This window comes from Neoarius graeffei, chromosome 21, assembly GCF_027579695.1.
Source record: "Neoarius graeffei isolate fNeoGra1 chromosome 21, fNeoGra1.pri, whole genome shotgun sequence".
In the NCBI taxonomy this organism is placed as follows: Eukaryota; Metazoa; Chordata; class Actinopteri; order Siluriformes; family Ariidae; genus Neoarius; species Neoarius graeffei.
The window spans coordinates 35,968,576-35,991,933 of record NC_083589.1 but is presented as its reverse complement, the minus strand read 5'-3'; the positions used below and the strand labels follow the sequence as shown (position 1 = coordinate 35,991,933).

The 23,358-nt window shown below is 42.4% G+C and overlaps 1 protein-coding gene across 2 annotated transcripts in view; it reads right to left on the bottom strand.

Moving 5' to 3' along the window:
* Positions 1-23,358, bottom strand: part of LOC132869708 (copine-8) — a 302,212-nt gene that overhangs the window by 182,959 nt on the left and 95,895 nt on the right. For both annotated transcript variants that reach the window (XM_060903046.1, XM_060903044.1), the window contains exons 3-4: positions 10,868-10,914; positions 5,403-5,506 (exon numbers count right to left, since the gene is read on the bottom strand). In XM_060903046.1, coding sequence (XP_060759029.1) covers positions 5,403-5,506; positions 10,868-10,914 — 151 coding nt within the window. The remainder of the gene's footprint in view (positions 1-5,402; positions 5,507-10,867; positions 10,915-23,358) is intronic.

Genomic DNA, 23,358 nt, shown 5'->3' with positions numbered 1-23,358 from the left:
CTGTCACAAGAAGGAGAGAAGGAGAATTACAGTCAACACCCTTCAGGTGAAATCACTGTATGCAATAAACATTACATACGATGATTCAAATTGTCTACTCAGTCAGTTAGAGAAACTACTATAGACTATATAAGTTTACTTTAAACAAAACACTACTGGTCTACTGGTTTGAAAATATATTTCATGATGCCTGCCCTGGAGAGAATAACTGAGCACTGCTCCTCTTCCTGTAATGTCTAATAAGGTTGGAAACACTTGTAAAGGGATCTTGGGACACTCCTCCATGCAGAATATTTTAAGCCACAGTACAGTATATTCTTACGTTTGTGCATTCAGGCATCCATGTCAATTCAGACCATGGGTTTCTAGTAAGGTTCAAGTCCAAACACTGGGATGGTCATTGCTAAACATTTATTTATGGCTACATCTGAACCTCATGGTAGGGACAATCAGGTTTGGGATGAAGTCTGCTGGTGCTTAGCAGAAGGCATGATCAGGTTTGTAGTACTCGAGTCCAGGACTCAGACTTGAGTCCGACTCGTGCCCTAATGTTAAGGACTCGTGACCTGACTTGGACTTGAGCACTGATGACTCGGACTCGTATTTGTGCATTAACTGCATTTGGACTCGTAAATTGGAGATGAGGATTCAGATTTTTTCTTTATTTTTTGTAACATGCCATAATAATTTGGCATCCCAGCTGACTACGGGTGAAAGGCGGGGTACACCCTGGACAAGTCGCCAGGTCATCACAGGGCTGACACATAGACACAGACAACCATTCACACTCACATTCACACCTACGGTCAATTTAGAGTCACCAGTTAACCTAACCTGCATGTCTTTGGACTGTGGGGGAAACCAGAGCACCCGGAGGAAACCCACGCAGACACAGGGAGAACATGCAAACTCCACACAGAAAGGCCCTCGCCGGCCACGGGGCTCGAACCCGGACCTTCTTGCTCTGAGGCGACAGCGCTAACCACTACACCACCGTGCCACCCACGGCATAAGATTTATGTCTACCTTAATTTTTATACTAATTTGGTGCAAGAGAATGCACATTCACCTGTTCATACGTCATGTTCAGGAACAAACTAACGTTAATGGCACTAAAATGCCTGGAGAGAAGCCCCTAGGATTGTCCGCTTTGCTTATACTGTAAAGACTTCTCGTGCAGTGGGAAAAAATACACTGCTATGTGTTCCATATGTAGAAGAACTATCGAGGAGACGACGGGGACAACCTCGAACTTCAATCGGTATTTGGTAAGACTCCACCCAGAGAAGGAAGTGACACGCTATGTTCAATGCTCTGTTGATAGCGGGGCTTGCTGACTGATGAACTAGCTAGTGTTAACCCTCTCTCATGTTATTTGCCCTGTTGATAGTGGGCGGGGCTTGCTGAGCAATGAACAAGCTTTTTATCTGTAGCCTATTAACTAAAATGGGGCAGTCGGGCAGTAACGTTAGTCCGACACAGTAGCAGAGACGCTTTCACATAAAGGCAGCAACAGCCACCATCAAATGGTGTGGTTGGAGTCTTGTTCTCGGACTCGACTCGGATCAGTAGTGGACTCGACTCGAAATTTTCTTTAATGACTTGGACTTGACTCAGACTTGAACACTGGGGACTCGAGACTGGACTCAGACTCGAGGTTTAGTGACTTGACTACAACACTGGTCATGATGCCATCAATCTTCACAAAAGCCCCTGATCAACTGGTCAGAAAGCAGCTCCAAAGCTTCACTGATCATCACTATATTTGAGATAGTGTATCAGGTGCTTTTTTTTGTATTCCAGACAGCTTGATTTTTGGTCTCATCTGACCACACAATGCCATTTGTAGTTCTAATGAGGCTTGGTTCAATTTAGACACTGCATTTTGTGAGCTGCTCTCAGGAAGGGTTTCTTTCTTACAAAACAGCTTGTGAAACTGGTTGATTTCAGAAACTTGACAACCACAAGAATCAACTAAGAATTAATTAGAAGACTGTGATTTTGGCTTTTTTTTCCCCTTCTTCATCATACTCCTCATTGTGTCATCATGGGTCCAACATTTGAAAAATTTCCAACTGTTTCCAACATGAGAGTTTTTGTTCACCCTATTTGTGCTTAATGGTATTTTAACTAATGTAGCAGTGGAGGTAGGGCAGGGGCATGGTCGAGAAAATAAACATTTTCACCCCAAGATGGAGAAAATAAAATCAACTAAAAGTGAAAGTGAAGGAGAAAATAAAATGCAACCTGAGTTGTTAAGCCTGTTACCCAGTTCCTCATTCCTCTAATTTGTGAATGGCTACGCATGGCACAAGGTGAACCAGCAGGTAACATATAATGAGTGACATCTGTGGTTGAGTGCTGGCTGTCTACTAAGGTGTGTCTTTTGTGTCTTTCAGATAGCCAGTAACCAGAGAGAGAGCTGAGTCACCCTACGTGTGTTGGCTGTGTGTGCACGTGTGGGAAAATAAAATCACTGAAAAGTGAACGTGAAGGAGGAAATAAAATGCGCCCTTAGTTGTTAAGCTTGTTACCCAGTTCCTTCCATCCATTATCTGTAGCCGCTTATCCTGTTCTACAGGGTCGCAGGCAAGCTGGAGCCTATCCCAGCTGACTATGGGCAAAAGGCGGGGTACACCCTGGACAAGTCACCAGGTTATCACAGGGCTGACACAAAGACAAACAGCCATTCGCACCTGCATCAATTTAGAGCCACCAATTAGCCTAACCTGCATGTCTTTGGACTGTGGGGGAAACCGGAGCACCCGGAGGAAACCCACGCGGACACGGGGAGAACATGCAAACTCCACACAGAAAGGCCTTCACTGGCTGCTGGGCTCAAACCCAGGACCTTCTTGCTGTGAGGCGACAGTGCTAACCACTACCCCACCATGCCGCCTTACCCAGGTCCTCATTCCTCTAATTTGTGTCACAGATATTTTTTTAATAGTAATTAGCTGAGTTGTGCAGCTCAACAACCATCTGTTTACTTTGTCTTGAAAGGTATTTGGCTTGGTAAATGTTTAAACAGGATTTTACATGTGAGCAACCTCATTTTTATACCCCAAGGAAACAGTACAAGGCTAAATGCAACAACAGACTTCCTTTGGACTGTGATTAAATGCCAAATAATTCAAGAATAATTTTTCAAGAATGATATTTTTTGTGTATTTCTTTTAAATATTCCTAATGTGAATCATTTTTGTCAGGGAAAAAATGAAATCGTTCCTCCTATTGTTTTACTGCTGCTGAAACCCAGGAGAAGCTTGAAGAAGAACATAACATGACATAATGCAAGAGCAGCAGCACTAAACGCTCCTCAGCCTACAACTCCAAAGAGGTGTTCACCTGAATCACACACGAACAGACAGCAGATTGAGCAGTCATAAAGAAACACTTGGCCTTTCATCCAATCCCAATACTGTGTCAATGGTTCAAATCCCTCACCAGGATGACACCCCGAGATGCACCTGGATATGTTTGAGAGCATCACCTCTGCATGTGACTAGCCGAAGAGCTAGTGAGGGATTCACATCAAGAATCTTCTAACTGGACAGGCCCAGCTGACAGCCCATAGTCTGATAAGAGAGGGCCAGCTGGATTATCCAGCTGTCAGAAGAGGATTGTACTCAAACAGGTTTGTCCCCATAGAGGCACAGCCAGCAGTTCTGCTCACTGGTGTTAGAGGAAGGAGACTGACCTTTCACCTTCGTCCAGGTGCTCCTGGAAATCCTGAAAACATTGACTGAGGCTTGACCCAAAGCAATCTGATAAGGTCATTAAACGGGCAGAGTCCAGAGCCACCAGCCCGATCCTCTGGTGGATGCAATCCAGCTGGCAGAGGGTTACATGGATGAATTTACAAACCCATGGAAAACGAGTTTTGTCATCCTCACTTCTGGGTCCTCACCAATGCGCTCACATCACCTCGGCAAAATCCGCCCAAACTCCAACTAACGAGACTCTCTTCTCCTCTTACTTCCAGAGGGTCTTTTAAATATATAAAGCCATAGCATGCCACAGGAAAAAAACAAACAAACCTACCCATACACTAACCGCATACACAGAGATACACCGATGCACACATTCTCATGCCTGATATTCACTCATTCTATGATATGCACACAAAATTCTGTTCTCCAATAGTTCAATAAATGTCATTATTCTGTCCACATTCACTGGATATGAGCAATCGTGCGCTCTGATTGGCTACTCTACCACTAGGCTATCAGCTCATATACCGTGAGTAGAGAAAAACAAAATGGTGGAGGGTGTTGCTGAACCAACTGAGGACAAAATAAAAACTTGAAAACAAAACCCCAAAAAATACAAAAAGCAACAAAATATGGAATAAAAGTATTTGATGGTAAGAACATCCATCTATCCATCCATTAACTGTAGCCACTTATCCTGTGCAGGATCACGGACAAGCTGGAGCCTATCCCAGCTGCCTATGGGCAAGAGGCGGGGTACACCCTGGACAAGTCACCAGGTTATTGCAGGGCTGACACATAGAGACAAACAACCATTCACACTCACATTCACACCTATGGTCAATTTAGAGCCACCAATTAGCCTAACCGGGCGGCACGGTGGTGTAGTGACTAGCGCTGTCGCCTCACAGCAAGAAGGTCCAGGCTCGAGCCCTGTGGCCGACGAGGGCCTTTCTGTGCGGAGTTTGCATGTTCTCCCCGTGTCCGCGTGGGTTTCCTCCGGGTGCTCCGGTGTCCCCCACAGTCCAAAGACATGCAGGTTAGGTTAACTGGTGACTCTAAATTGACCGTAGGTGTGAATGTGAGTGTGAATGGTTGTCTGTGTCTATGTGTCAGCCCTGTGATGACCTGGCGACTTGTCCAGGGTGTACCCCGCCTTTCACCCATAGTCAGCTGGGATAGGCTCCAGCTTGCCTGCGACCCTGTAGAACAGGATAAAGCGGCTAGAGATAATGAGATGAGATGAATTAGCCTAACCTGCATGTCTTTGTACTGTGGGGGAAACTGGAGCAATGGTAAGAACATATTTTTTATTTTTCAAGAATTATTATTATCGCATTTTTCACAAATCACTACTGTCATTTCGCTGGTTTGTTTACATTCTAAGCAGAAATGATTTTGTTGGACGTTTTGTATAAAATTTTTATTTATCGAATTTGCGAAAAATAAAAATAAAAATGTTCTTTCTCAAAATCCAGTGAATGTGGAGAGAATAACACAGTTATTCCACTCAATCTCGTCGTACATGGCTTATAGCCGACTCGGTGCTACGCGTCTCATCGGCTATCAGCTCATGTACGACTCGATTTCGTGGAATAACTGTTAAATATATAGCCAGTATCTAAGAAATACACAGACTTAATACAACAAGGACACTGGCACGCACACACACACACAAACTGTACTCACAGATCGAACCGGAGGTTCTGTCTTTCTTCAAAGAAGTAGTCCAGAATGAACTTGCGCACAAAGTCTGGGTTTAGCGTGTTATCTATGACTTCCGTCCTCCCAAACTGAAAGACAAAAATAGAGCGACACAGTGAGCGATCCAAATAACAGCAAAGTCCACCAAGTCTCCTAGAAGAATGTAGTGTGTTAGTTTAATGTACCTGAACATTCACTATTTTTAAGATAAGAGAGATACCGTAACACTTTCTTAATTTCAGGTGAGAAATCCCAGTGTTACAGCAGCAGATGTGCAAAATGGGACAGAATAAAATCAGATAAATGTGTATACAGGTTATAACCGTGTGCAACAGACACCTTTGTACAGCATTGAACTGAGCAAAATGTTGATGATGTGCATCCTCCAAGAAGTCGTGCAGAAAAATCAGTCTGCATCTTGTAATAGATTACGGTCAGAAAATGCACAAATCCATTCTTGAAAGTGAAAAAAAAAAAGTTTTTCCTTAGATGCAGACACGTCAGGTATTGCTGGGGGGAAAGTACGGTAGTAATTTCTGATATAGTGCCTTTTGACAGCTCACTGCTAATGTAATAGCATGTAGCTTTTCCCTATAATAATGTCAAGTGGTTATTTTAGCTGCAGTTCATACTGTATGTAATTGTACAGTGACATACAGTGCCCTCTACAATTATTGGCACCCCTCGTTAATGTTCTTAGGCTTTTAATAAATTCATTTTTTTTTAAATAATATAGGACAACAATGCAAAAAAGAGAAAAATCCAACCTTTAATTCAAGTGCATTTATTCAGTGGGAAAAAAATCCCACATTAAGAAATAATTCTTTTACATGAAATCATGTGTGCCACAATTATTGGCACCCCTGATGTTAATACTTTGTACAACTCCCTTTTGCCAACAAGACAGCACTTAATATTCTCCTATAACATTTCACAAGATGGGAGAATACAGAGAGAGGGATATTCGACCATTCCTTTTTGCACAATCTCTCTAAATCATCCAGAGTCCTGGGTCCTCTCCTACGCACTCTCCTCTTCGGCTCACCCCACAGGTTTTCAATTGGGTTGAGGTCTGGGGACTGAGATGGCCATGGGAGGAGCTTGATTTTGTGTCTGGTGAACCATTTTTGTGTAGATTTGGCCACATATTTAGGGTCATTATCTTGCTGAAAGACCCAGTGACGACCCATCTTCAGCTTTCAGGCAGAGGCCACCAGATTTTGATTTAAAATGTCCTGGTATTTCAAAGAGTTCATGATGCCATGCACCCTAACAAGGTTCCCGGGGCCTTTGGAAGAGAAACAGGCCCACAGCATCACCGATCCTCCCCCATACTTCACAGTGGGCATGAGGTGCTTTTCCGCATACTCATCTTTTGTGATGTATTAGAGTGTTTGTTGCCAAAAAGCTCTAGCTTGGTCTCATCTGACCAAAGCACACGGTCCCAGTTGAAGTCCCAGTACCGCTTAGCGAACTCCAGACATTTACGTTTATGCTTGTAAGTGAGAAAAGGCTTTTTCTGTGCATGCCTCCCAAACAGCTTGTTGGCATGTAGATAGCGCCTGATGGTTGTTATGGAGACTTTGTGATCCCAAGATGCTACTCTTTGATGCGATTCTCTAACAGTGAGCTTTGGAGAACTTTTTACTTCTCTTACCATCCTCCTCACTGTGCGTGGTGGCAAGATAAACTTGCATCCTCGTCCAGGCTTGTTTGCCACTGGTCCAGTTGTTTTAAACTTCTTGATGATTCCTCTGACTGTAGATATGGGCAGGTGTAAGCGAGTGGCTGTGTTCTTGTAGCCATCGTCTGACTTATGAAGGTCGACACACATCTGCCTTACTCGAATGGTGTGTTCTCTTGTCTTTCCCATGTTGAAGAGTGGATAAGAGAAATAGGCCTCTGTGTCACATCATATTTATACCCCAGGGAAACAGGATGTGATGAATTACTAATTAAAGGTTCCTAGATACTCTGATCAACTTTATAAACTACAGTAGAAATGACAGAAATGCTTCAATTACATTTATTTTCTAGGAATTGTTATGGGTGCCAATAATTGTGGAACAGGTGATTTTATGAAAAATAATTATTTCTTAGTCAGGGATTTTTTTTATTTTTTTTTAATTCACTTGAGTTAAGGGTTACATTTTTCTACAATTTTCAGTGTGAGATTATGCTTCTGCAATAAAAACTGAATTTATTTTAAGGCTTTTAATACGTCTTAACCAGGGGTGCCAATAATTGTGGAGGGCGCTGTAATTCAGGCTGTTGACTATGTACAAAACACATTCCAAAACACTATAAATGCCAAATCCTGGGCTGTCATAATCATTATTCTTGTGAATCATGGTATGTGTGTAGAAAATGGCTGTGGCTTTTGATTTTTGTTGCTGTTTAGTGTGGGTGGTATACTCAATATGAGTAAATGGGCTGTCAGTGGAGTGGTACGGTCACCTTTCCACTTCATATCACAAAACGCTGGAATAAGGGTGGTACAAAAAATTATATTTTGTGACACTGTGTCAAGCCCTGCCTCTTAACTACAATTAAGTTACTCACGTGCAGGCTACCAAGTCGACATCACTGTAGCAGCCATGGCAAACAGTAAAGTCTTTGGACACGTTTTTTTTTTTTTGTTTTTGGGTTTTTTTGTTTTTTTTTTGTCCCCATATGTATTCTGTGCTTTTTGCTGGATATTGTTGTCAACTAGTTTTCATAGTAAATTAATTGCTGTTGTATTGCGTCCCATTATCACAGCTGCCATGTTCCCAGGAGCTCATTACCAGACTGTAACCACGTCCACTTTCCCCAGCTCCATCAACTACATCCTCTGCAGTTCAAATTAAGCTGACCTTGTCTCATTATCTCTGTGTATATGTGCTCCTTATGCTCACTTGCTCTTTCATAAGTCATATCTTTGCTTTCAGGACTAAACCTTTTGATATTCATGCTCAGGTTTGTGTTTTGGTTCATGGCTCTCTGTTTTGCCCCTTTGTGCTTAGCCCAACTGTCTAATTTTTTATTTATTTTTTTTAATTATCTGCCTGGTCATTTTAACTCTGTCTTTGATTGCTGTTTTTGCCTTGTGTCATTTTTCTTCATAAACGTCACTGTTATTTTTAACCTGCATACACCTCTGCTAGTCTGGTCTAAGCTTGACACTTAATTTTTCTGAGTGAGGGCCACACAGCAGCAAATCAAATTCCGCATGTATACACATTAGTTGGGGTGGAAAAACTGTCCCTGTGTCCGAAATCGCTTCCTACCCACTATATAGGGCACTATATAGTGGGGACACCATTTTGTAGTGCTATCCGAAACCTTAGTGAGGATTATTTACACCCTATATAGTGCACTCAAAGTATCCCACAATGCATCATGAAAAGTAGTGTACAACCGATGGTCACTAACTAAAGCAATATATCCCATCATGCATTGTGGTCACGCTGAAAGAAATCAAATTACAAGTCTCAAATTTGATTTAATAAAAGGCAGCAGCAAAGAAGAAAGTATTCAGCCTTGATTTAAAAGAACTGAAAGATGCAGGTACTCTGTATTGATTAATGTAGGAAATACGTTCAGTATAATATGTATTTATCACAAAAATATATGCATGTATTAATTATTTTGAAAACCCACCAGCCGACTGATCTGGCACGTTTTAATTGTGCGACAGTAATGACGTAAATACCAGCGCGATTGACAAGTGTCCGAAAGTGTTTTTTCATTTTACCAATGAGCTCATTATATAGTCCTCTATATAGTAATTCCCTGTATAGTGAGTAGGGAGTAGTGAACGAGTGAGCGATTTCGGACACAGGGTGTGTCTTTACCTAAAGCAGCAAAATGTGTGTGGGTAGTCTTATTTTTACCTATTACAGTTGACAGGGGCACCGCTAGAAATTTTGGGCCCTATGAAAGAATATAATATTGCCCCCCCCCTTTACGTTTCTGGTAACCCGACTTCTTCAAGAAGTCAATCTCCTGATGGTTCACCATCAAGTCTGCTTCTACCATGTGCAGCGAACATTACTGCTGCATTGGAAAGCAACAAACCTAACGCGGTGTTACGCTCTGGCTCCACCTACACAAGACTGTACCATGTAATGAATCAGGAGAGGGGTGAAATATAGAGTATCTATTCTAATAATTTTGAGGAAAATGGAAAACTAAACCAGAAGGGTGTTGTATTTGCTCATTGTAAGAGACAAAATGATGATTTTTATATTACATTAACTTACACATGGTAATAATGTTAATATTGTCCTCTGAGGGCCCTCAGTTAATGCTGGGCCCTTAGAATTTTCCTAACTTCCCCCCTCTAACAGCATCCCTGGGATAAGGGGGAAAAAAAAAAAGCACACTGACAGTTATGGAAATTCACTGAATAATTTCCAGTAACGGCGGCACGGTGGTGTAGTGGTTAGCGCTGTTGCCTCACAGCAAGAAGGTCCGGGTTCGAGCCCCGTGGTCGGCGAGGGCCTTTCTGTGTGGAGTTTGCATGTTCTCCCCGTGTCCGCGTGGGTTTCCTCCGGGTGCTCCGGTTTCCCCCACAGTCCAAAGACATGCAGGTTAGGTTAACTGGTGACTCTAAATTGACCGTAGGTGTGAATGTGAGTGTGAATGGTTGGCTGTGTCTATGTGTCAGCCCTGTGATGACCTGGCGACTTGTCCAGGGTGTACCCCGCCTTTCGCCTGTAGTCAGCTGGGATAGGCTCCAGCTTGCCTGCGACCCTGTAGAAGGATAAAGCAGCTAGAGATAATGAGATGAGATGAATTTCCAGTAACAGTCAAATATGTGACTTCCTGCACTGTACCTTTATAACAGATTCATAAGAATTATATTGAATGAGTCTTTTATAAAGTAAATCACATTCTACACTTTAATCTTATTGTCATTACTTTACTCTAAATACAGCATCTGTCATGTGAAAGAAGCCACAAAACCAAATTTTTCACATTTTATGTAAAAAATAAATCATCAGTAGTGTCAATAAATATAACCCACAGGCATTCCTGTACTACCAAATTATAATTTTACCATTTTATCAGATACTAAATAGCTGTAGTTTGTGAAAACTGAATGCATTAGCTGTACATGACTATTTGTTGGCCTGTTTTCATACCTAATTAGCAGAGTCTGTTTTGCCCAAGGCTGTATGACTTCCAGTGCATGTTATTCATCAAAAGACCTATAATAATGCAGCTTAATAATTTTATTCTCCATAAAACATGTCATGACACGGGTTGTGCTTGCACAGGAGACTACAAAATAGCAGATGATCTGGTCATTTGAACAGTACTCAGAATGCTTATCTTATTTGAGGTTTATTCATTTACTGGCATTGGTTGTACGAAGAGGCTAATTTTCCTTTGATTTAAAAAATAATAATCAAAAAGACCATGAAATATTGAGACTTTTCTTTGCAAAAGAATTCAACACTGACCTCTCGCCACTCCTTGCTGCCGAGGCCTTGGGTGTAGAGCACACAGACTGCAAGAGGAACAGAATTAGTGTTAAAAAAAAAAAGAACAGAGTGTAGATATTAAAAAGACCACAAAACTTTCTGCAGGACATGGAATAAGTAAGCCATAATTATCGCTACCTGGCATAGTCTTAAACTTCCACTTGATTAGCACTGTCGCCTCACAGCAAAAAGGCTCTGGGTTCAGAGCCCAGTGGCAGAATGGGGCCATTCTGTGTAGAGTTTGCATGAGGTGTTTTTGGACAGGAGGAACTTTTACACAGTTCTTAGAACTGTTGGAGGAAGTTTTGTGTGTCCACACTGAAGGAACTGAGAACGGTAATAGTTTTTAGAACACCACTTTTAGGGACTTTTTTAGCTTCGACTTCAGGGTAACACATTACATTTATCAGACACTCTTATCCAGCACGACATACAACAATACCCCAGTTGGGGGTTAGGTGCCTTGCTTGAGGGCACTTCAGCCATTCCTGCTGGTCCAGGAAATGAAACCAGCAACCTTTTGGTCCAAAGCTGCTTCTCTAACCATTAGGCTATGGCTTCCCCCTTTGTAAAAGAGCACAAGCGGAACCATGAGTGACATACTGTGACTGGTTGAGATGGAAGTGTACATTGACTGGTCAAACATAAGCCAATGCAGCACCAACAACCACCATTTTTAAAAATCTGTGTAAAACACTCACCCTGGAAACAACAGCTCTTAACGTTAGCATTAAAAAAAAAAACAGACAAATGGACAGACAGTGACGTCCGAGCTTTATTGAGCTCATTAAAGCTCACTTAGGTGCTCAATATGCATCTAAGTCAGACCTGGGCATTTTCCGGCCCGCGGGCCGCATCCGGCCCTTTGGTTCATTCTGACCGGCCCGCGTAAGGTTAATTAGAAATTACAAAATAAACGTATTTTCTAATTTTACCTCATGCATGGACTGAATGTGCATTGCTTTTATTTTGAAGTTGTGTTCAACAAAAACGCAATGCGCGCGACATGAAATCCCACGAAACCTAATCCCGCGATAACTACTTCCGTAATTTGTCCAGACCAACCACAAACTTGTACGTCATCCTTCAAATGGTCCAGCCAATCACATAGCGTGACGTCACCAGCAGGCGCCGGAGCCCGAGCCGATCTGTAGATCTGATCCCTACACCGAATCGACTGATGATCTTCTGTCAGCTGTGCTTCGCATCTCCACCTCAGACATTCAACCTGACTCTGATGCACTCGTTAAAGACCAACAGAGACTAGATTTCTCTCACTGAACAAATAAAAAACTGAAAAACATCAAATGAGGTGATTAGACTACAAATGTGGGCATCATTATTATAATATGATGTATCTTGCTTGATATTTGGAGTAGAAAGACAATATTGTGATGTCTTTATTGTGTTTTGGGGTGAATGTGACTGAAAAAAAAAAGTACAAACGTTCGCATTTTGTTAACCATTGTTTTGGGAAATTTGACTGAATAAATTACATTTTTTGTAAGGCAACCTCGTTTTTTCCATACTCTTACAAGTCTTAGCAGCTTGTAAAAACAATGTTATTTATTGCTTTATATAAAAGAAATACACTTAATATTATGCAGAATTTAGTTCAGCCTTTTGGTCCGGCCCTCCACAAAATTTTCTGTTTCATATGTGGCCCCATGGAAAAAATAATTGCCCACCCCTGATCTAAGTGAAAAATAAAAATTTTTACTCTCATTTCTTGGTGGCTGGTGGTATCTATCTATCTATCTATCTATCTATCTATCTATCTATCTATCTATCTATCTATCTATCTATCTATCAATTTATTTATTTATTGGGGGCAATTTTTTTATTTAGTGAATAATATTCACAAAATATATAATTTAAATTTTTCTATATAACCTTTGGTATTTGAATCTGAACTGCATTTCATCTGAATAACAAACACAGAAAAACTGTAACCCTTTTGTTCAAACCAACCCCCCCCCCAAAAAAAAAAAAAAACGACTTTGTACTTTGATTAAACAACGTGCTCAGTCCGTCAACTTTCAGCTTCTCCTCCAAACATATTTTAGGGGAAAAAATTATACAGTAAATAATCCTGTTTGTTCACATTCAATACACCTACGACTGAGTCTGGAATATTCCTACTGGTGACATACCGGTATTATGGAAATGTCACCAAAATGGGTTAAAATATAATAGCCCATTGGAGCTCACAACTAGGCGGGCGTGTCACACTGTGTTGTCATGTGACATGAACTTATATTAGAGAGTATGTCTACCTACAACACTGGGCTCATTACAGTCAGCTCACAGCCTCACTTCATATCATTCTGTGTATTTTTTGTATGACTGCTAGTGGTGCTGTTACACTCGGTTTAAAAAAAAAATCACAAATAATAATCTTTAAAATGTTTGTTCACCACAGATAAGATTTGGATGCCCAAAATATAAAAGCTTATATTGATTTTTCTTTTACCTTTGAAAAGGTGAAAGAAAAGCTGCCCTAAATGTCACGCTAGCAAACTAGATTATGGCACTTCAGCATTCCTACTGGCAGTGTGAATGCAAGCAAACAAAAAAAATAAATAAAATAAATAAATAAATGCCCTTGAAGGTATGTAGTTCTCAAGTTCCTTTATTAAGTTCCTAGAATTGTTTGTATGGCAGCATGGTGATGCGGTGGTTAGCATAACAGCAAGTTGGTTCCGGGGTTTGAAACTTATGGCTGACGGGAACCTTTCTGTGTGGAGTTTGCATGTTCTCCCTGTATCTGCATGGGTTTCCTCCCACTTCAAGGACACACAGAATAGGTTGAAAGACATGTAGAACCTGTTGTTCTTATCTCTCTGGATTAGATTGTGTACTAAATGCCTGTAATGTAATGAAAGCGCCTGTGTACTCCTGCATGGGTTTATGTGGATTAAAAAAAAGACATGTAGATTACATCAACTGGCTACTCTACATTGCACATAGGTGTGAATGTCAGTGTGAATGGTTGTTTGTCTCCCTGTTAGCCCTGTGATAGATTGGCAACCTGCCCAGGATGTACAGTACCCTGCCTCTCACCCAAAGTCATCTGGGATTGGCTCCAGCCTCCTCTGCGACCCTTATGGATAAGCCATATAGAAAATGAATGGATGGATGTAATTAAAACACTATGAAATTAAGACAGGCCAATTCAGCAGGTGGGCTGTAGCCCAAATGTGTCCCTTTAATGTTTCAACTTTGTACTAGATTGCTACCAATTAAAATTAATATGAACTACGTAGATTTACACTTCCCAGGAAATACATATGCATCCAAGGAACTCAAAATGGTGGAAATTTAAAGTAGAGCTATTGATTGGTCAGCTGTAAAAACCCACTGTGACAGGGGCGTCATGGCTCAGGTGGATAAGGCACCATACCATAAATCCGGAGACCAGGGTTTGATTCCGGCCTGAGGTCATTTCCCGATCTCTCCCCGTCTCTCTTTCTCCCGCTCATTTTCTGTCTCTACACTGTCCTATCCAATAATAAAGGTAAAAAAAAATCTTTAAAAAAAACCCACTGTGACATTAAAAGATGATAACTGAAAGAAAGACTTCGAGATGGCCTTTCAGAACAGATTTCATAAACATTTTTATTTATTTTATATTAATGCATTTAATAATCAATATTTTAAATGACCATTTTCAATTAGAACATTAGTTCTTGCTTAATATGAGACTTTTCCCCTGTAAACACTTTAGTAAATAAGCAGAGAAACTGAAGAGGCTTGAAAGTGTAATATTTCCAAAAAAATATACTGACACTGACTGGCTCACCAGCAACCCAATTTGAATAGCCTTGATGTCTCATCTCATTATCTCTAGCCGCTTTATCCTGTTCTACAGGGTCGCAGGCAAGCTAGAGCCTATCCAAGCTGACTACGGGCGAAAGGTGGGGTACACCCTGGACAAGTCGCCAGATCATCACAGGGCTGACACATAGACACAGACAACCATTCACACCTACGGTCAATTTAGAGTCACCAGTTAACCTAACCTGCATGTCTTTGGACTGTGGGGGAAACCGGAGTACCCGGAGGAAACCCACGCGGACACGGGGAGAACATGCAAACTCCACACAGAAAGGCCCTCGCCGGCCCCGGGGCTCGAACCCAGACCTTCTTGCTGTGAGGCAACAGCACTAACCACTACACCACCGTGCTGCCCACAAGAACATCTAACAAAATAATTAATAAAAGCAGTGAGAGAAAGAGGAAGTGGTTCTCGTCCTCCAAGGAAAATATGGAGCTTAAGAAAGATGTTTTGAAAGCCTGTTAACAATAAGCATGAGGCTTATGGATGTACATTCATGAGAGTGGGCATTTGTGCTGAGCCCCAGTCTTGTTAATGCTGAGTGTTGCTGCACAGTTGTCTGTGTCTATGTGTCAGCCCTGTGATGACCTGGCGACTTGTCCAGGGTGTACCCCACCTTTCGCCCGTAGTCAGCTTGGATAGGCTCTAGCTTGCCTGCGACCCTGTAGAACAGGATAAAGCGGCTAGAGATAATGAGATGAGATGTTCTTGTTTCACCTACAGTTCACTTATTTTTGGTGTCCATGGTTTTCTAACTGTTAACAAATATAGTAGTCCAAAGCTGAAATTTTCTTTTGTATTTATTTTTGGCTTTTTTAAAAAATGTATAAAAAACAAAATCCAGCTATCAGCTTCAACTTTACAAGTTTCCCAAGCACAAATTTTGACCATTTCTGGGAGTGTCAAATTTACAATAAGTTTTATACCAGCTAAATTACTAAAACTTTGAGTGAGGTAATGGTGGTTAGAAACTGTTACTGTGATCTATTGATTGATTGATTGATTGATTGATTGATTGGAATTGAATAATTGCTGTACAATTCTGACAAGAATTCCATGAGTTCATACTCTTAAGCCGTGGGTATGTCAAGTATGCTTGTGGCATGCACGGAAACAACACAATTAACATTAAGTGAATAAGGATTGCCAACAGAGAAATAAGGAATACAAATAAGGTAAGGATAAGCAAGACACTGACAGAAATTGAAGCAAGGTTACTGGATGCACAAATAAGCCAGACAGGCAGAAAAACAGACAGCAAAACAAATGGGTTGAAAAGAAAAGAAAAACAGAAAGTCAACAGAAAAAGAGATGAGCACCATGAGGCATTCCATCAAATGAAAGAACAAAGGACAACAAAAAAGACAAAAGAGTGTTTGTCAGGGAAGTCACAAAGACGTTATCCTTGGTATTGGGCCAAAGCCCAAAGGCAGACTGCTGATGCGCTGCTTTTCACCCTACATGTCTGAAAGCTTTCATAAAATTGTGAGTCTGTTGAAGGCCGGATAAGTCCAAAAATAGATATTAATGTGTCTCAGTGCATCGCCTCACAGCAAGAAGGTCCTGGGTTCGAGCCCCGGGGCCGGCGAGGGCCTTTCTGTGTGGAGTTTGCATGTTCTCCCCGTGTCCGCGTGGGTTTCCTCCGGGTGCTCCGGTTTCCCCCACAGTCCAAAGACATGCAGGTTAGGTTAACTGGTGACTCTAAATTGAGCGTAGGTGTGAATGTGAGTGTGAATGGTTGTCTGTGTCTATGTGTCAGCCCTGTGATGACCTGGCGACTTGTCCAGGGTGTACCCCGCCTTTCGCCCGTAGTCAGCTGGGATAGGCTCCAGCTTGCCTGCGACCCTGTAGAACAGGATAAAGCAGCTAGAGATAATGAGATGAGATGAGATGGCTCCTCTTATGAAGTCTTGTATGAACTGTATGAGCTGTGATTTCGATCTCTACTCACTTTACTGATAGAGACAAATTCTGAAGAACTCTGGGTTTACAGTAATCATTTGGCAAATAGGCAGAAGTAATGAAGCTGATCTCTCAGAAACAAATTTCTAACACAAGTCCCAGACTGTACAGTGAAATCAAGTATCAATCATCCCTCTCTCTCTCTGTCTCTCTCTTTCTAAATCGAATCTATCGTATGGATAAATAGCAGTTAGATCAAAGCAGTTTCAGACGATGAGGGCAGAAGGAGCATGCATTAGCTAATTTTCAAGTTGAGAGCTTCCTGATTAATCCACAAATCAAAGCGATTCATTAGTCAGCGATAAATAAATAATCAATAACAATTGCTGTGATTCTGTGAGAATTAAACTCAGTTAGGGATAAAGACCAAAAGCTGAAAGCCAAATATTAAAACGGCTTTGGTGCAGTAATTAATGGGTTTCCACAGTTTTCTTTGGTCAGAATTTGTACTAATATAAGCCAAATCCATAATCCATCTTCACGATGAATTTGTGCCCTTTGTATAAACCAGATTTTTTAAAAGTACAAGTAAAAAAGAGAATGCTCCTTTTTATGCCAAATGCTTCTATATTTGGTACCCAATTCCAGTGCCCATGATCTAGAGCTTTCTCAGTTAAATCTAGAGCCCAATGAAACAGCCAACAACTTTTAGTTTTTTTCATTTGCTTGTACACATATTCCTTACTTTTTTTCTAATTTTAGGCTATTTAAAATGAACCAATGACAACTGCTTACCAAAAATACACAATGTTCAAAAACTTTTGGCAGTGAGGTTAATATTACTTAAAATTGAGGAAAGCATAGGGTGACCAGACGTCCCGGCTTTACCGGGACAGTCCCGATTTGGGGTTGTGTGTCCCGAGTCCTGACAAAAGTCTGTCGGGACACGGATATGTCCCGGTTTTCGCCACTCGCGACGTTTGCAACTGAGCACCATGGGAATCATTAGCGGGGAAATGTCTGCATTTACTATTTTGATGAATTGACAGGAATCGCAAACTTTCCTGGTTACTGCCCCCTGGCCCTGTGGCATGGGGGTTTATTTAGCCACATTATTCCAGACAACAGAACGTGTTGCTATGCAACAATAAAATAAACATTAACTGGCGCGAATGTTCTTTGTCTAGCAGCTAGCAGCAGTAATGCCGCAGCAATTATGCCGAAAAGAAAATTTACCTTTTCCAAAGATTTACAGGGCACCTACCCCTTCCTCCGAGAGGTGCAGAACAATGCGCACGAAGCCTACTGCACACACTGTAAGTGTTTTGTTCTTGTACTGAGTTGGGTAGCCTAAAAATGCTGTGCGCTCCTGTGGGGGCTTTCCTCGGGCTGCCGCCCCTCTCCTCCTTTATTGCTGAGAGAGGCCCTTCATATAATATTTTTTTATTCACCTTGTTATCCCGAGATAACGACATAATTAATTCAGGATCTCGAGGAAACAACACAACTAATTCGAGATCTCAAGAAAACAAAACCGTTATTCCGAGATAACGACCTAATTAATTCAGGATCTCGAGGAAACAACACAACTAATTCGAGATCTCGAGAAAATAAAACCGTTATTTCGAGATCTCGAGAAAACAAAACAATTATTTCATGATCTCAGCTGGATCACTGTATCTCCGTCGGTAGAGACAAAGCCGGGCCAGTCTTCTGCGGAGGTGCCGCGGACTAATTTTGAAATTATCCCTTATTAAAAGACTTAATGGGTCCATGTATCATCCGATCATTCAAGTATTCCATTCAATCTGGAAAACGAAAAACAAAAAAAACGACTCAATATTTCGTTTTCCTGTTTTTCTGTATGACCAAAAAATGAGGGATTGGTGTTTGTTTTCCTTTTTTCAACTCAAAACAGAACAAATAATAAACAGGGAAACCAAAACGAAATAATAACTCTAATTTACGATTATTGATTTTCTCTATTCCCCACGCTACATTAGCCTTCCCATGATCCTCAGTGACAGTTACCACCAGTGGCGTAGCCAGAAATAAAACATTGTGTGCAACAGCAAATACTAGGTGTGCCAAATTTATTATGAAATGTATACACCTCCACATACATTCAGCATGTATCTCTCTCAAACAACATGCAACCACCGCAAAACAACACACAGACACTGAGATGAACATAAGTATAACACCTAAATATAGCATCTGAACAAATTGGCCTTAGCAGATGAGTGAAGAACATAACAACACTGCTGCTACACCTGCGCTGCGCAACTGAATTTATAGGACAAGGCGATGTGGCTTGGCCTTGAACGCATTTATTATGTCATCACAGTCTAATTTCTCGGCGAGCTCTTTTTCGAACATGAGCAGTGAGATGCTATTAAGTCTGTCTGTGAGCATCGTGCTTCGGATCTTCGACTTTACTCTGTTAACTACCGAAAATAGTCGCTCAACAGAGCAACTCGTGACTGGCAGTGTTACCAATACACGCAGTAAACTGTTAATTGACGGAAACACATCTTTACAACATGAATCCAACACTTCAATAAGGGACGAGAATTTATGTCCTCCATCCGTTTTCCTTTCGAGCAATTGCCCGAACACGTTCAGCTCGAATGCCTCCAACTCAATTCCATAATGCTTGCTTGCCTCGCGCAATGCGTCGAGCTGGTAACATGCATCTGGCGCAGACATAAGGGAGGCAGCAGCCTTCATTATTCCGTACGAGTCACTTTGGAAACGGTTGTTAAGTTCCATCAGCTGTCTGTCAAGGATCACATTCCACAAGGACTGCAGGTCCGAATCATTCCTGATGGGCGCGCACCTGCCCACTGTGGAGGTCACATGCGAGTTGGCAAACCTGGCAGGCAGCTTTCTGTTCCGTGCGCCTGGCCCTGCTACATCCCGAGAAGAAATATGAATCTTTGTCTGTAGTTGTTGCAGGAGAGACTCGGCGTCTATTTTAGTCTGCCCTGACCCCTCCGCAAACTCACTCAGTGTCTCCGATATCACATCATACAACTTCAAAACATGGCCCACAGACTCTGATTTTGAACTCCACCTTATGTCTGTGGCATGCGCAAGCTCCAGACTTGGTGCGCCTGGGTGAAGTTCTTGTTGGATTTGTAAAAATCGTGCATGTCTGTTGGCTCCGGTCATGAAATGATGGAGTGAATTCACAACATCAAAAAAAGTGGCCACAGTAGGGGACACTTTTGAGGCTGACTAAAGCACCAAGTTCAGGCGGTGGGAGTGGCAGTGTACATACACTGCATGAGGAAAAGTTTTTTTGAGCTGCACCTGCACCCCTGATTTCTCACCAGACATAAGTGCTGCTCCGTCGAAACTGAAACCTACACACAATTCAGGATCCAGCTGCAGTGGTTCAAGTACTTCCAAAATCTTTTTGGTGATGCCAGATGATGTCACGTCATCTGTCGCAAGAAATCCGACAGCTCTCTCTCTCAGGTTACCCTTATGCACATACCTTAAGCAGACAGCAATGAGCTCTTTTTTTGACAGGTCCTTATATTCGTCAGCTAAAATGGCATAATACGTGTCTGTCTCTGCATGCAGCTCGGCTTTGATTTTTCGAAGGAGTAGTGATGCTGCAGTTTCAAGGAGATCGTTCTGAATGTCTGGGCTCATCATTTTAGCATTATTTGGAAGCTCATCAAAGCACTTTTTAATTTCAGGGTCATAATTACAAATCGGGGTGGCACGGTGGTGTAGTGGTTAGCGCTGTCGCCTCACAGCAAGAAGGTCCTGGGTTCGAGCCCCGTGGCCGGCGAGGGCCTTTCTGTGTGGAGTTTGCATGTTCTCCCCGTGTCCGCGTGGGTTTCCTCCGGGTGCTCCGGTTTCCCCCACAGTCCAAAGACATGCAGGTTAGGTTAACTGGTGACTCTAAATTGACCGTAGGTGTGAATGGTTGTCTGTGTCTATGTGTCAGCCCTGTGATGACCTGGCGACTTGTCCAGGGTGTACCCCGCCTTTCGCCCGTAGTCAGCTGGGATAGGCTCCAGTTTGCCTGCAACCCTGTAGAAGGATAAAGCGGCTAGAGATAATGAGATGAGATGAGATAATTACAAATCGGTTCGAACAGCTCTAGAAAATTTCCTCTGTTCAGGCTTTCTGCGTCCTCCTTGTGCAATGCCTTGTTTCGTGCAAAATATCAATGATAACTTTCACGTGTGCCCGGTTTCTTTCAATAGAGTCTATTAAACGCTCGTATTTGTCCTTTGTCACTTGATGTATGATGTCACTGTTTCCAGCTCGTTTTATCTCAATGTAACCTTTGTGTCGGGCCACTGCAGAAGCATGAGCTTTATTTGATTCGTGCTTAACACAACTCTGACCTAGATGCCCCCAGTCTCTCATTCCTGTTTTTATGAATCTGTCCTCCCTGATGTCTGTGCTGAAGTGACGACATGACTGACAAAACACCGCATCCAATTTACAACTGTACTCCAACCAGCTGTATCGGGCATACCATTTAGAAGAAAAACTCCTCCTCTTTCCACTGACAGCTTCAGTGGTTGGGAAAGCTTGCAGCTTGGGCTGGCATGCAGGCTCGTCCACGGCAGAGAGATCAGGGATCCCCGCGCTAGCTACTTGTATATTGGGGTCATCTGTAGCGCTAGCTGCTATGGTAGGCTCACTTGGTGGTGTCGTGGGCCGGCTTGTTGAGGGTAAAACATCTTCCTCAATTCTCAAACTTGAGTCTTGCTGGCCCTCAAGTCGAGGCTTTTTAAAATAATGTTTGAGAGAACTCTGTTTCATCGCAGCACTGTCTAGCTTGTATCGTGGCCCGGTGCTTGCTTACTATCGGTTGCCAAGTGATGAGTGGGTGCCCCTCCGAGGCTATTAAGGGCAATTGAAGTAATGTATTCCAACACGCGTGCGAAAGTCGTAACTCCTGATGGAGATACTGAGGAGTTTGCTATTACTGCTGGCGTTTTGCAGGGTGATACCCTTGCCCCCTTCTTGTTTGTCATTGTCCTAGACTATGCTCTTCGAATGGCGATCAAAGACAGAGAGTTAGAACTGGGCTTCACAGTGAGACCTAGGCGCTCAAGCAGAGATCAAGCAATTGCCATTACAGACCTGGCTTTTGCCGATGACATCGCATTGATATCAAATGATGCAACCCAGGCGCAAGATCTTCTAGCTTCCATCGAGAGAGAGTGCCGCCGAATAGGGCTAGTCCTCAATGACCGGAAGACCAAGGTAATGACACGTAACATGACCCTTCCGTCTCCTATCCTCACAAGTGACGGGATGGCTCTCAAAGTAGTGGAGGACTTCAAGTACCTGGGTTCATGGGTCAACTCCAGCGAACAGGATATCAAGGTTCGCAAGGCCCTTGCCTGGCAGGCCCTCAATTCGATGAGTAACATGTGGAAGTCAGGGGTACCTGCGAGCCTCAAGCGTAGGCTTTTTGTGGCTACCGTGGAGTCAGTTCTGCTCTACGGTTCTGAGTGTCGGTCACTCACATCAACTTCTGAAAGATCCTTGGATGGCTGCTACACCAGAATGCTACGCATGGCGCTAAACATCAGCTGGCAGGACCACATCACCAACGAGGAACTCTACGGCAACCTCCCAAAAATATCCGACAAGGTGGCATGGCGACGACTCGGTCTCGTCGGGCATTGCTTCCGACACAGCGACATCACCGCCTCCAAACTCATACTGTGGGAACCATCACATGGTCACAGAGGCAGAGGCCGTCCCACGGCCACCTTCGTGGACACACTAAGGAGGGATGTTGGTGCCACCAGCACGACCGAGCTTAAAACCTGCCTGGCGGATCGACACGATTGGAGCGTCCGGCATGCGGCTCGGCTGTGGCCACCGTGAGTGAGTGAGTGGGTGTGCCAACTGCGTCTTTGGGCGGCACTGGCACACCCTAGCACACCCATGGCTACGCCCATGCCACAAAGGATGTGTCCATCTGGTCCATCTCCGCTGTTAAATATCAATGACTGCTCGTCCACGTTGTTGGGGCCGAGGCTACTTTTTCCGCTTGCGCGAGCAGTAGAGAAGCACAGTGGGAAATGGGGACCAATAATTGTAAATTAGAGTTATTATTTTGTTTTGGTTTCCCTGTTTATTATTTGTTCTGTTTTGAGTTGAAAAAAGGAAAACAAACACCAATCCCTCATTTTTTGGTCATACAGAAAAACAGGAAAACGAAATATTGAGTCGTTTTTTTGTTTTTCGTTTTCCAGATTGAATGGAATACTTGAATGATCGGATGATAATGATCGGATGATACTCGGACCTTAATGCAATCTCTCCCTGTGTCAACCCCTGATCAAAATATTGCCTTATTAGGTGATCGATTATTCCAGACATTCTAATGACCAAAGTTGCGTCTACACTCAAAAAAATAAAACATTGGATTTACTTAACCGAGTTATGGCAACTGGTCCCACGAAACTGTGTTAATTTAGATGTATTGAATACAGTTATGTTGAGTTTATTCAACAGAGTTATGTTAGATTTACTACACAAAGTTGCATGGACGGTATTAAATAAAGCCATGTTGGATTTAGCTGACAAAGTTATGTTGGATTTAATTAACAACGTCACGTTGCATTTGGTGAACAGAGTTATGCTGGATTTAATTAACAACGTCACGTTGCATTTGGTGAACAGAGTTAAGTTGGATTTATTTAATAAACTTGTGTTTAATTTACATTTCTGCGTTCTG